The sequence below is a fragment of the Herpailurus yagouaroundi genome, unplaced genomic scaffold (genome assembly GCF_014898765.1).
Source record: "Herpailurus yagouaroundi ecotype Mexico unplaced genomic scaffold, PumYag 206, whole genome shotgun sequence".
Lineage (NCBI taxonomy): Eukaryota > Metazoa > Chordata > Mammalia > Carnivora > Felidae > Herpailurus > Herpailurus yagouaroundi.
The window spans coordinates 659,557-673,439 of record NW_024412437.1 but is presented as its reverse complement, the minus strand read 5'-3'; the positions used below and the strand labels follow the sequence as shown (position 1 = coordinate 673,439).

General features: G+C 33.4%; 1 protein-coding gene across 7 annotated transcripts in view; it reads right to left on the bottom strand.

Moving 5' to 3' along the window:
• TANC2 (tetratricopeptide repeat, ankyrin repeat and coiled-coil containing 2) overlaps positions 1–13,883 on the bottom strand; it is a 371,370-nt gene that overhangs the window by 301,432 nt on the left and 56,055 nt on the right. For all 7 annotated transcript variants that reach the window (XM_040452033.1, XM_040452035.1, XM_040452036.1 and 4 more), the window contains exon 2: positions 7,928–8,021. In XM_040452033.1, the coding sequence (XP_040307967.1) occupies positions 7,928–7,994 (67 nt within the window). In that variant the 5' untranslated portion in view covers positions 7,995–8,021. The remainder of the gene's footprint in view (positions 1–7,927; positions 8,022–13,883) is intronic.

The following is a 13,883-nucleotide window of genomic DNA, read 5'->3' as shown; positions in this document are numbered from 1 at the left end:
ATATCTTCTCCCATTCTGTCGGTTGCCTTTTAGTTTTACAGACTGTTTCCATCGCTGTGCAGAAGCTTTTTATTTTGATGAGGTCCCAATAGTTCATTTTTGCTTTTGTTTCCTTTGCCTCTGGAGACGTGTTGAGTAAGAAGCTGCTGCAGCCAAGGTCAAAGAGGTTTCTGCCTGCTTTCTCCTCGAGGATTTTGATGGCTTCCTATCTTACATTTAGGTCTTTCATCCATTTTGAGTTTATTTTTGTGTATGGTGTAAGAAAGTGGTCAAGGTTCATTTATCTGCATGTCGCTGTCCAGTTTTCCCAGCACCACTTGCTGAAGAGACTGTCTTTATTCCATTGGATATTCTTTCCTGCTTTGCCAAAGATTAGTTGGCCATACATTTGTGGGTCCATTTCGGGGTTCTCTATTCTGTTCCATTGATCTGAATGTCTGGTCTTGTGCCAGTACCATACTGTCTTGATGATTACAGCTTTGTAATACAACTTGAAGTCCGAGATTATGATACCTCCTGCTTTGGTTTTATTTTTCAAGATTGCTTTGGCTATTCAGGGTCTTTTCTGGTTCCATACAAATTTTAGGATTGTTTGTTCTAGCTCTGTGAAGAATGCTGATGTTATTTTGGTAGGTATTGCATTGAATATTTAGATTGCTTTGGGTAGTGTTGACATTTTAATAATATTTGTTCTTCATATCCAGAAACATGGAATCTTTTTCCATTTTTTGGTGTCTTCTTCAATTTCTTTCATAAGCTTTCTATAGTTTTCAGTGTATAGATTTTTCACCTATTTAGTTAGATTTATTCCTAGGTATTTTATGGATTTTGGTGCAATTGTAAATGGGACTGATTCCTTGATTTCTCTTTCTGTTGCTTCATTATTGTTGTATAGGAATGCACCAATCAATGTGATTTCGGTGCATTGATTTTACATCCTGCAACTTTGCTGAATTCATGGACCAGTTCTAGCAGTTTTTTGGTGGAATCTTTTGTGTTTTCCATATAGAGTATCATGTCATCTGCAAAGAGTGATAAAAGTTTGATCTCCTCCTGGCCTATGTGGATGCCTTTTATTTCTTCGTGTTGTCTGATTGCTGAGGTTAAGACTTCTAATACTATGTTGAATAACAGTGGCGAGAGTGAACATCCCTGTCTTTTTCCTGACCTTAGGGGGAAAGCTCTCAATTTTTCCCCATTGAGGATGATATTAGCGTTGGGTCTTTCATAATATGGCTTTTATGATCTCGAGGTATGACCCTTCTATCCCTACTTTCTTAATGGTTTTTATCAAGAAAGGATGCTGTATTTTGTCAAATGTTTTCAAAGAAGCATATTTTAACTTTCACTAATTACTTGCATGTTTAAAATAGTAAGTTAAGACAAAAATTAAAAAAATATATAAACATATAACTTTTATTTTAATTTTTTAATGTTTATTTTTGAGAGAGAGAGACAGACAGACAGACAGTGTGAGTGGGCAAAGGGGAGAGAGAGAGGGAGACACAGAATCTGAAGCAGGCTCCAGGCTCAGAGCTATCAGCACAGAGCTTGATGCAGGGCTCAAACTCACACACTGTGAGATCACAACGTGAGCTGAAGTCGGAAATTAGCTGATTCAGCCACCCAGGCACCCCTAAACGTAACTTTTAAAAAAGAGATACATATATATTTCCTTTATAACTCATAATGTTTTAAAAAGAGCCATACAATTGTTTTTTTTTTTTCCATAAAACTTAGGAGTCCTACATGTATCTAGTCCTACATGTATCAAGAATAATTTTTACATGAAAATTTTGAAAGAAGTTATAAAATTCAGTTATAAAACTGGTATTTACATATGCTTAGGGAAAAAACTTTGCCTGAGAAAATTCATTTGTTATTTTTGGATATAAAATCTATTTCTGTGAAATATTTATATAGTGGCCTACACAAAAGTTCAGATCAACTATTTAAAATACAAATTACAACAAGACAATTTCCCTTTATTACAAATTCTTTTTAAATGAATACTAAGTTAGTTTCCTAAAACAAAACAAATAATTATGCTTATGAGAAAGCTTACCCTATGAATCTTAAATATAAGCTAGGAGCAAAAGTTAATATAAAGAATAAAGTCCACCCAATTATTCATTAACAGTTAAAGAAAAAAAATAATAATGAAAACACTAATGATGTTATTCGATAGGTATACTTTTTTTTAAATATAAAATTTATTCTTGCTTTATAATTTCCTACCTTGGAGTACATTTGGCTTCTTTTCACACAGGATACAAAGCACTATTTTTATACCTAATCTAACTTATAACTACACTAAATTATAAACATTTTACACGAAAAACCATGGAGAAGAATAGTAAAATGAGACCCCCCAAAAGCATTATTGACATAATTAAATACCTAGTAAATCAAAAGGAATTAGCTTTAATACTACAGTAGAACCCTGACATGTATGGATTTAATAATATCTCTGCTAGAGTTGTACTTACTCTGAAGCCTAAGATATAATCATTTGTAATTTTGCTAAAGTGCAAATATGATGCCTACCTTTAATCAGAATAGTATGTATACATAAGTCGCTTATCTGGTACTCAGATCAAAAAGTCTATTCACAACTGCATCCTAGTATGACTTTATTGATTTCTACTAATATCTTATAGAAAGTAATAGCTGTGAAGTGATAGAAAATGCTAGTGCTGGTGTCAAAAGTGAACAACTGAAGGTATCTAAGAAAATCATGGTTCTAGGCCAGAAAATAAATTTGGGATAAGCCATTTCTTTAGGTGTCAAATTTGGAAACCACTCAGATCTCTGATCTCTATGAGTATGTGTGTGTGTGTGCATGTGATCAAAAAGTGATGCCAATAATTATCTGTCTTCTGCCAAACTCAATCAAACTGTGTGGGGAGACAAAATAACTAAATGTAATGTGGTTCTCTGGACTGGATTCTGAAACATAATGAGGACATTAATGGAAAAACTAATGAAATCCAAATAAAGATCTGCAGTTTAGTAAACAATAGTTTACTAATGTTGGTTTCTTAGTTCAGACAAATGGACCATAATAATACACGATGTAACAATGGGTAAAAGTGGGTAAGTGGTATTGAGAATTGTCTGTATTATCTTTACAACTTTTCTCTAAATCCAAATTTAACCCAAAATAAAATGTTTACTTCAAAAAAATAACTAAAAAGTAAAATAACAGACAAACAAGGAAATGAAATAACATTAGTAAAAACCAAAAGAGAGAGACAATAGAAACAGACACATTTAGTTACCAGACACAGATTTTACTATGTTTAGGGACATAAGAGACAAGACTGAGAATACTGACAAAGAAATGAAAACCATAAAAAGAATCAAATGGCATCTCCCTGTTGATTGTTTTTAAGTTGAAAGGGGAAAATCAGTATCCATTAGCAGAAAAACCTGGAGAGCACCTTGATTTGGTGATCAAAAATCACTAATGAGAGACAGATGGACACTGTGCCTTCCAGCTGTGATGCCCCAAGAAGAAAAAACATAAATTTAAGTAACATTCAGACCACAGATACATACCCTGAATCTAGTCATTAAAAAAAAAAAAAAATCAAACACAAAATTAGGGGCTTCTGCTTATTTTTAAAAAGAGAGACTTTATTCTTCAAAAATGTCAAAAAAGGTTGAGTATTTCAAATTAAATGAGAATAAAAAGACATGACAAGTAATGTAATGCCTTACCCTTATTAGAGCTTGGGAAGAAGGGAGAAAATTCTACACAGGAAATTACTCGGTAAACTGACAAAATGTGGAAAATAAATGGTAGATTAGACAAAAAGTATATCGATGTTAAACTGTTTGAAATTGATAACTATACTGTGGTTATATAGAGGAACCTCCTTTCCTCAAGAAAGTCACACTAAAATTTTTAAAGAGTAAAGGGGCATAATGTATTTAACTTACTCTCAAGTGATTTTTTAAAAAGTGAGTGTGAGAGAGAAGACAGACTTGGGGAGAGAGGGAGACAGAACATGTATGTATGTACAGAGAGAATGATAAAATAAATGCAGTGAAAGTTAAAAACTCATGAATGTGTGGAAGGGCATGTGTTCTTTGTACTATTATTGCATCCTTTCAGTAAGCTTAAATTTATTTCAAAAAAATTTAAGTTGGCATATGGAATTTTTAGGACTGAAATACACAAAAAACTAAAATTAAGAACTGAATACAGTTAAGGGCAGATTATACACCACTGAAGAGTGAATTAATGAACTGTAAGATAGCCTTATCAAAAAGAAAATATCCTGCATAAAGCATATAGAGAGAAAAGGATAGGAAGAGATTTTAAGAGACAGAGATGATATGCATGTGGTCTATCAAATGCATAACTGGAGTCCTAAAAATAAAGGAAAGAGTGAAAATGAAGGGAGAAAAAATCTGAAGAGATAATGGATAATATCTTTTTGAAAGTGATGGGGCGCCTGGGTGGCGCAGTCGGGTAAGCGTCCGACTTCAGCCAGGTCACGATCTCGCAGTCCGTGAGTTCGAGCCCCGCGTCAGGCTCTGGGCTGATGGCTCAGAGCCTGGAGCCTGTTTCTGATTCTGTGTCTCCCTCTCTCTGCCCCTCCCCCATTCATGCTCTGTCTCTCTCTGTCCCAAAAATAAATAAACGTTGAAAAAAAAAAATTTAAAAAAAAAAAAAAAAGAAAGTGATGAAAGCCAACAAGCCATAAATTCAAGAAACACTACAAACATAAATTGATGATGAACAATGATGGAAGAAGGTATTGTGCTAAGTGAAAAATCAAAGAAAGATAAATATCATATGTTTTCCCTGGTATGTGGAATCTAAAAAACAAAATCAACCAACCAACCAACCAACCAACCAACCAACCAACCAAATAGAAACAAACTTGTAAATACAGAGAACCAACTAGTGGCTGCCAAAGGGAGGGGGTTTGGGGAAGGGCAAAAAAGGTGATGGAGATTAAGAGGTACATACCCTCAGTTATAAAACAAGTCATGGAGATGAAAAGTACAGTATACTAATTGTCCAATCACTATTGTATACCTGAAACTAATATAACATTGTATGTCAACTCTACTTTAATAATAATAAAAAAAAGAAAAAAGAGAACCACTCCTGGGCACATCACTGTAAATCTAGAAAACTAAAAACAAGGAGAAAAAAGATCGCCTTTAAAGAGGCAGCAATTAAGACTAACAGTTGACTTCTCACCAGAAATAATTCAAGAAACCAGAAGACAGGGGCTCCTGGGTGGCTCAGTCAGTTGAGCATTTGACTTCAGCTCAGGTCATGATCTCACAGTTTGTGGATTCAAGCCCTACGTTGGGCTCTGTGCTGACAGCTCGGAGCCTGGACCCTGCTTCAGATTCTGTGCCTCCCTCTCTCTGCCCCTCCCCAACTCACACTGTGTCTCTGTCTCTCAAAAACGAATAAACATTTAAAAAAGTTAAAAAAAAAAAAGCCAGAAGACAACTATATTTGAAAGTGTTGAAAGACAACTGCCAATCTAGAACTCTATTCCCAGCAAGAATATCCTGCAAAAATAAAGGCAAAATAAAGACATTTCCACATAAACCAAAGTAAATTTGCCACATGAAGGAAATACTAAAGGGTCTTCTCCAGACAAAATTAAAGGTGATCCCATCTAGAAGAAGTGAGGGATGAAGGAAGGAATGAGAATCAGTGAAATGATCAAATATATAGGTAAACCTAAATAATGGTGAGTATATAAAACAACAATAATGTCTTGTAGAGTTTAAAATACATTCAGGGGAAATGAATGTAAGGCTCTTACATTGTCCAAGAAGAAAGGAAAAGTACCATTTGACATCAAACTTTGATTGATGTTTTAATCTTTAAGGTAAGCACTGAAAGAAGTACAAGAATATGTAATTTCTAAGTCAAAAGGAAGAGATACAGAATAATAAAAAATGTTTTTTATATATCAAAAATAAAGCAAGAAAGGAGAAAGCATGCAGAACAGGCAGTATAAGTAGAAAGCACATTGTAATGTGTTATATTTAAACACAAATATATCATTGGTTGAATTAATGTGGATTAACCAACATCTCCCTTAAGAGAAAAATTTGTCTGAATAAATTAAAAAAAGAAAGCTCAACTATACCCTATTAACAGTAAAACCATACAGAAATGCTGAAAGTAAAAGAATAAAACAAATTATACTCCTCAAGCACTGTGATCAAGAGAAAGGTAGGATAGCTACAGTAATATTAAACAAAGTCAACTTTCAAACAAAAGACATTATTAGAAATAAAGAGGACATTTAATTATGGTAAAACAGATTCACTAGGAAGATACAGCCATTCTAAATTTCAGTGTGTCTAATAAGATAGGTTCCAAATATATAAAGCAAAAATTGTCAGGAACCAGAAGGAGAAACGGGAGAACATTCCACAATCATAGTGTGAGATTTAATCACATCTTTCTCAGTAAATACTTTCTTTAAAATAAATAAGGGTATAAAATATTTGAGTACCACCATTAACAAAACTGACCCACACTAGACCCAGTAACTGTAGAATCCATATTATTTTCAGATGCATCTAGAACATTCACCAAAAATTGACCATAAGCAGAGCTGTAAGGCAAATCTCAAAAAATATCAAAAATATAGGGGCACCTGGACTGTCTCTGTCCATTAAACATCCGACTTTGGTTCAGGTCATGATCTCAAAGGTTGCTGAGTTCAAGCCCTGCATCAGTGAGTTCGAGCCCTGCACTGGGCTCTGTGCTGATAGCTCAGAGCCTGGAGCCTGCTTCGGATTCTGTGTCTCCCTCTCTCTCTGCCCCTCCCCTGTTCACACTCTGTCTTTCTCTCTCAAAAATAAATAAACAGTAAAAAAAATTTTTTTAATCAAAAAAATAAAATAATAATATAAGAGAACTTAACTATACTGTTATCACGGAACCTAAGTTAATAATAAGAAGAAAACAGGAAAGCACCAACTGTTTAGAAATTAACAATTACACTTTAAATACCTATGGGTCAAGAAGAAATCACAATGAGAGTTTAAAAACATTTTTAAGTGAATAATAATGAATATACCGCCAATGTAAATTTGTAAAATGCAGAAAAATTAGAAAATCAGAAGATTGAAACAATAAGTATCTACAACCCATTAACAGAAAACATTTACTACATTTCTTACCAACATTTCTCCAAAAAAAGTATACATACAAATTTATGTTTTTTACCTTAAAAGCTTAAGAATTATCTCCTTATTCTTAAAACAAACTTCATAAACTTTATTTTAATGACTGTAAAAATCTAAGTTTATATTTCACTTTCTGTACAACCCTTTGAGGGCAGTTCCTATTTCTACAGTCTCATTCCCCAAAGGGTGCCTAAGAATGAAATAATTTCCTATGTTAATTCAAAAAATAAATTTATGTCTAGAAAGTTTTTAATAAGTAGTACACAGAAGCTTTACTCCCTCATATATCAGAAATAAATATGTTTCATCCACAAACTCCTTTATCTGACTGGTCCTGGTAAATATTTAAGTGTTCCTACGTCTTATATTAAAAGTATGGCATGGCAGCCTTGGGGCACCTGGATAACTGAGTTAAGCATCTGTCTCTTAATTTCAGCTCAGGTCATGATCTCGCAGTTAGTGAGTTTGAGCCCTGCACTGGGCTCCATGTTGACAGTGCAGAGCCTGCGTGAGATTCTCTCTCTCCCTCCCTCTCTGCCTGTCCCCTGTTCACGCTCTCTCAAAATAAATAAATAAACTTAAAAAAAAAAAAAAGAGTATGGCAGCCTAGAGAAATGTAAACTTCCTTTTTTTAAAAATTAACCACTTAATAAATATATAAAGTTGTAGCATCAATTCAGATCCCTAAAAGAACTTCCCTTTCTAAAATAGCACACAGAATAAATGTAGCATAGTCACTTACCACTTGATCTGTTTTTACGACTTGATTTCCCTCCAGTAAGAAGCATCTTGAGACTATTCCGAAACATGGTTGTGCTATTCTAGTACTCACAGAACTGTAAAAGATAATATGGGAAAATGTTAGAAACCTGGATTTTCCTATTCAAAATACTATTAATAATTAATTTTAAATGCACTTTAAGGAATTAACTATGTTCAAATATATAGTAAAGAAATTTTAATGGTATGAGAAAAGCATTTAATTAATTTAACTTAACTAAACATTTAAGTATTTCCTTAAAAGTACACTGTAGTACTCTGAGTACCATAAAAGATAAAGGCAGCTATCACTGAGGGCACACAGAAGTAGAAGAAAGTATTAAGTAGCTCTCAATACAGTCTACTCTTTCACTAACTCTCTATTTCTTGGACAATTTTCCCATATGCCCAACACACACACTCCCAAAGTTTAAGAGTCTAGAAACTTACAACAGTGCATATTTTCCATCGCAAGCCAGAATTCCACCTCAAAGACCACTAATAAATTAGTGCCTATTCTCTTTATGTCCCACTTCTATCAAAGCAAAGTTCTCCCAGTTGTGCTTTGGATTATGTCCTCTCTCACCTCCTCAGAGACTTTTAGCCAAAAATCATCTTCCTTTTCTTTCCCACACAGAGTTAATTTTTTTCTCTCTGAATCATTTCAATCATAACATAAACATGTTAGTATGTCTAACCAAAAACGAAAAGTAAGTTCCTCTCTTTATTCCCACATGGTCCAATTACTGCTCCTATATCCTTACTCTTCATAGCAAAATTTCCAAAGTGTTGTTAGTGCTTGGTGCCTCTAGCAGATTGAACAGAATAAACTTGAACTAAAACAGATGTTCCAAAAAAATATCCAAACCAAAGCAGTGAGAAATAAAAGTTGAAAAATGTAAAAGAGAGAAAAACAGGCCTATGGAATCCACTGAAAGCTTCTACCACACACATGACTGAACTCCCAGACGAAGAGAGAGAGAATATAAGCCAGAAGCAATATCTGAAATGATAACAACCAAGAACTTTCTAACATTAGTGAAAGATATAAAGTCACATCTTTAAAGACCTAGAGGAAAAAACAAATTTAAATAAGCAACAAGCACAGCGCCTGGGAGGTTCAGTTGGTTAAGCACAATGACTCTTGATTTCAGCTCAGGTCATGATCTCATGGTTCATGACATTGAGACCCTCGTCAGATTCTGTGCTGAAAGCGCTGAGCCTGCTTGGGATTCTCTCTCTCCTTTTTTCTCTGTCCCTTCCCTGCTTGTACTCTCTCTCTCAAAATAAATAAACTTTAAAAATAAATAAATAGCAAGCAACAATCAAAAGACTGAAAAATAACTTTAGACTGAAATTATGAATGGCAGAAGACAATGGAATGACTTCTTAAAATTCTGAAAGGGGTGCTTGGCTGGCTCAGTCGACTGAGCATCCGGCTCTTGATTTCAGCTCAGGTCATGAACTCACAGTTTCATGAGTCCGAACCCCACATTGGGCTCTGTGCTGACAGTGCAGAGCCTGCTTGGGATTCTCCCTCTCTCTCTCTCTGCCCCTCACCTGCTCACACACACACACACACACACACACACACTCTCTCTCTCTCTCTCTCTCTCTCTCTCTCTCAAAATAAATAAACTTTAAAAAAAATTCTGAAAGAAAATAGGTACCAATTAAGAAATCTATTCACAGGTTAAAAAATGTTTGAAAAATGAAAATGAAATAAAAGTGGTTTCAGAAAAACAAATAAAAATTTATCAGTAAAAGAAATACTAAAAACAAATTCTTCCAACAGAAGGAAAATAATACTAGGGAAAAAAAAAACAAATGCAAAAAGTAAGAGCTGTAAAAAAGGTAAATATTGGCAAACATGAACAATGACCATGAACAATGACATAAAAATAATTATATTACTATCTTGTTAAGTTTAAAATTTTAAAATGCATGAAAACAATTTAAAAAAGTCAGAACTGGAGTAAATGGGAGTCAAAGTTTCTAAGATATCTGCATTATGCAGGAAGTGGCAGAGGTAATAACCTACACCATACTGCAATAACTCAAAATTCATGTAGTAATTTCTAGGATAGCCATTAAAAAAGCTAATTGAGGTGAGAAAAAGAATAATTAAAATATTTCATTGAACGAAAGAAGAAGAGAAAAGGCACAGTGCACATCATTAAAACACAAATAGTAAGATAGTAACTTTAAACTCAAATTATAGTTATTATGTTAAATATTCCCTCTACTATAAGACTATTTACAGTCACAGAAAGATTAAATATAAGATGATGGGGAAAAGTGTACTATCCAAAAAAACAATAAAAAGGAAACTGTCATAGTTAAGCCAATATCAGATAAAGTCAACTTAAGGCAATAAGCACTACTAAAAAAAAAAAAAAAAAAGACATTTCTTAATAATTAAAAAGTCATACCAACAAAAAGATACTATACTTCTATGTATGAATGGACCCAATAACAAAGCTTTAATATATATAAAGCAAAAAAAAAAAAAAAAGTTCAAACAACAAGACTAATAGATGATACAGACAAATCCATAATCACGTGGGAGATTAACACACCTTTGTTAATCACTACAAGATTAAGCAGGTGAAAAAAATTTTTTACCAAGATACAGAAGATTTGAACTATGTGACCAACCAGACTTAATATACATAGTACATTCTTCCAAATAAAAACAGAATATAGACTGTACACAATACACATACCAAAATGGACCATATGTTGAATCATAAAGCAAATCTCATTAAATTTCAAAGGACTGAAGTCTCTGAGAGTATATTCTCTGACTACAAGGCAATTAAGCTAGAAGTGAACAATTTTCAAAAATTGAGAAACTCCCCTACTGCTTGAAAATTAAGTGACATACTTCTAAATTACCCATGAGTCAAAAAAATAAAAGTATATAAATCATCATGGAAATTTAAAAATATTTACAATAAATTATAATGAAAATATAAACTATGGAAACATAGAAAATGAAACTAAAACAATACTTGTAAATAAATGTAAAGAAGAATGCATGTATTAGAAGAGACAAATGAAAATCAATATCTAAGCTTCTATCTCAAAAGTTCAAAAACAAACAGCAAATCAAAGAAAGTAGAAGGAAAGAAAGAGTAAAGAGTAGACACAGATGATACAGAAAACAAATCCAAAAAAGATCAAATCAATGAGCCAAACACTGGATTTCTGAAAAGGAGTAAAATTAATAAACCCCTAACAAGGCTGATCAAAAAATAACAGGGAAATTACAAACATCAGAAAGGAAATAAGGGGCATCATTTTAGTTATTCAAGTCTTTTTTATTTTTATTTTTTAAGTTTATTTTTTTGGTAATCTCTATAGCCAATATGGGGCTCAAACTCACAACGCTGAGATCAAGAGTCACATGCTCTTCTAACTGAGCCAGCTAGGTGCCCCAGATATTAAAGACCTTTTTTTTTCCATTTAAGAGAGAGAGAGAGAGAGACAGCACGTGAGCAGGGGAGAGGGGCAAAGGGAGAGAGAGAATCTTAAGCAGCCTCCATGCTCAGCACAGAACCTGACACAGGGCTTAATCCCATGACCTGAGCCAAAATCAAGAGCCAGATGCTCAACTGACTGAGCCACGTAGGCGTCCCTTAAAGGCTTTTTTAAAATAGGAACATAATATAACAACTTTACAACAAATTTAACATTTTATTTAAAACAAATTCCTTGAAAAATACAACTTACCAAAACTGACACAAAATTGAGCAGAAAATTTGAAGCAGGCCTATCTCTATTAAAGAAATTGAACTTATCAAAACTCCTCCCACAAGGAAAACTACAGGGCCAGATTACTATATAGATCTACCAAACATTCAAGGAACAAACAATACCAATCTTATAAAATTTCCTTAAGAAAATAGAATACTTCCAAACATATTTTATGAGGGCAGCATGCTCTTAATCCCAAAACCTAACAGAAACTACAAGAAAAGAAAATTACAGACCACATATCTTATGAACATGGACTCAAAAATCCTTAATTGAAGACATGGAAAATTACAAAGGTTACTTAAAAAGAAAATTTAAAGAATATTTAAACATGTAGAGATATACCATGTTCATAGAGTGGAAAGTTCACTGTTGTCAAAATGTTGATTCTCCCTATAATGTTCTAAAGAGACAACAATCTTAAATTCCAGCAGTCATTTTTTGGAGAAATTGAGACGTTCATTCTAAAATGCATACAAAATGCATAAAATGCATACAAAAGAGCCTACAATATCCAAAGCAATCTTGGAAACTAACAAAAAAAGCTACAGTGTTTATACGACCTGAGTTCAAGACTTACTCTATAGCTCCAGAAATCATGACAGTATGGTACTCTCATAAGTATCATCAAGCAGATCAATAGTACTAAATAGGTAGCCCAGAAAAAGACCTACACTTAGATGGTCATTTTTGTTTTATACCAAGTTATTAATGAGTAAAGGAAAGTCTTTTCAACAAGTGGTGGTGGAACAAATAGATATTCACTTTAAAAAAATTAACCTTGATCTGTGCTTTACACTATACATGAAAGTTAATTCAAACTAAATCAAGCATTAAACATCACATAAACGTTAAAATAAGAAAGTTTTTAGAGGAAAACACTGAAGAGTATCTTCATAATTTAGAGATAGACAAAGGATTCTTAGTACACACAAAGTAACAACCAGAAGAGAAAAACATGATATATTTGGGCTTTATTAAATTTTTAAAAAACATGTACTTATAAAAAATTAACATCACCAAAACGAATAAGCAAGTCACAAACTGGGAGAAATTATTCACAAAACACATATCTAACATAGAACTGATATCCAAGATAAGGAACAACTACAACTCAGTAAAGAGACAGTCAAATTTTTAAATGGGTGAAAGATCTGAATAGACACTTTTATAAAGAAGATATATGAATGGCCAACACACATATTGAAAGAGATAACACAATTTGTCACTGCAGAAATACAAATTACAAAGAGCCAACACTATGCTTCACTAGAAGAGCAAACTTTTCAAAGACTGACAATATAAAATATTGACCAGGATGAAAAGCAACTGAAACTCTTAATATATTGTGTAATATATAGTAATTGTGTATAATATATAATACTATAATATATAGTAATTGTGTATTGTGTAATATATAGTATAAGAGTATAACTGCTTTGGACAGAAGTCTAGCAGTTTATTATAAAACTAAGCATATACCTATGACTCCACCCATTATATAATCCAGGAGGAATTACAACATGTGCATAAAAAGATTAGTATTGACAATTTTCATAGCAGCTTTATTCATAACAGCCAAAAAGTAGCCCAGGTGTCCATCAGTAGGAAAATGGATAAACTGTGGGATTTTCATACAGTGGGATACTATTCAGCAATAATTCATATATTCATATATTCAACAACACAGACAAATCTTAAAATATAATATGTTGAATAAAAGACTCTTACATGAAAGTGTATGTAGTAATTAATGGTAGAAAAAAATCAAGAGTAATGATTGTCTCTTGCATGTAGATGTGAGGATTAACTGAGAAAAGGCACAAGGAAACTTTCCAAGATAATGGTAAATTCTGTATCTTGAAGGAGTTTGGAATACACAGATGTATGCATCTGTCAAGATTCAGTAAATGTTCACATCAGATTAAGTTTACTTATTTTTGAGAGAGAGAGAGAGAGAGTGCATAAGCAGGGGAGGGAGAGAGAAGGAGAGGCAGAGGATCTGAAGCAGGCTCCATGCTGACAGCAGACAGCTGGATGCGGGGCTTGAGCCCAGAAACCCTGAGATCATGGCCTGAGCCAAAGTAAGAGGCTTAACAGACTGAGCCGCCCAGGCACCCCTCAATTTTTATTTTCTTGAAAGAGAATGAAAAACTATTTTCTTATGTGTAAGATTTTCT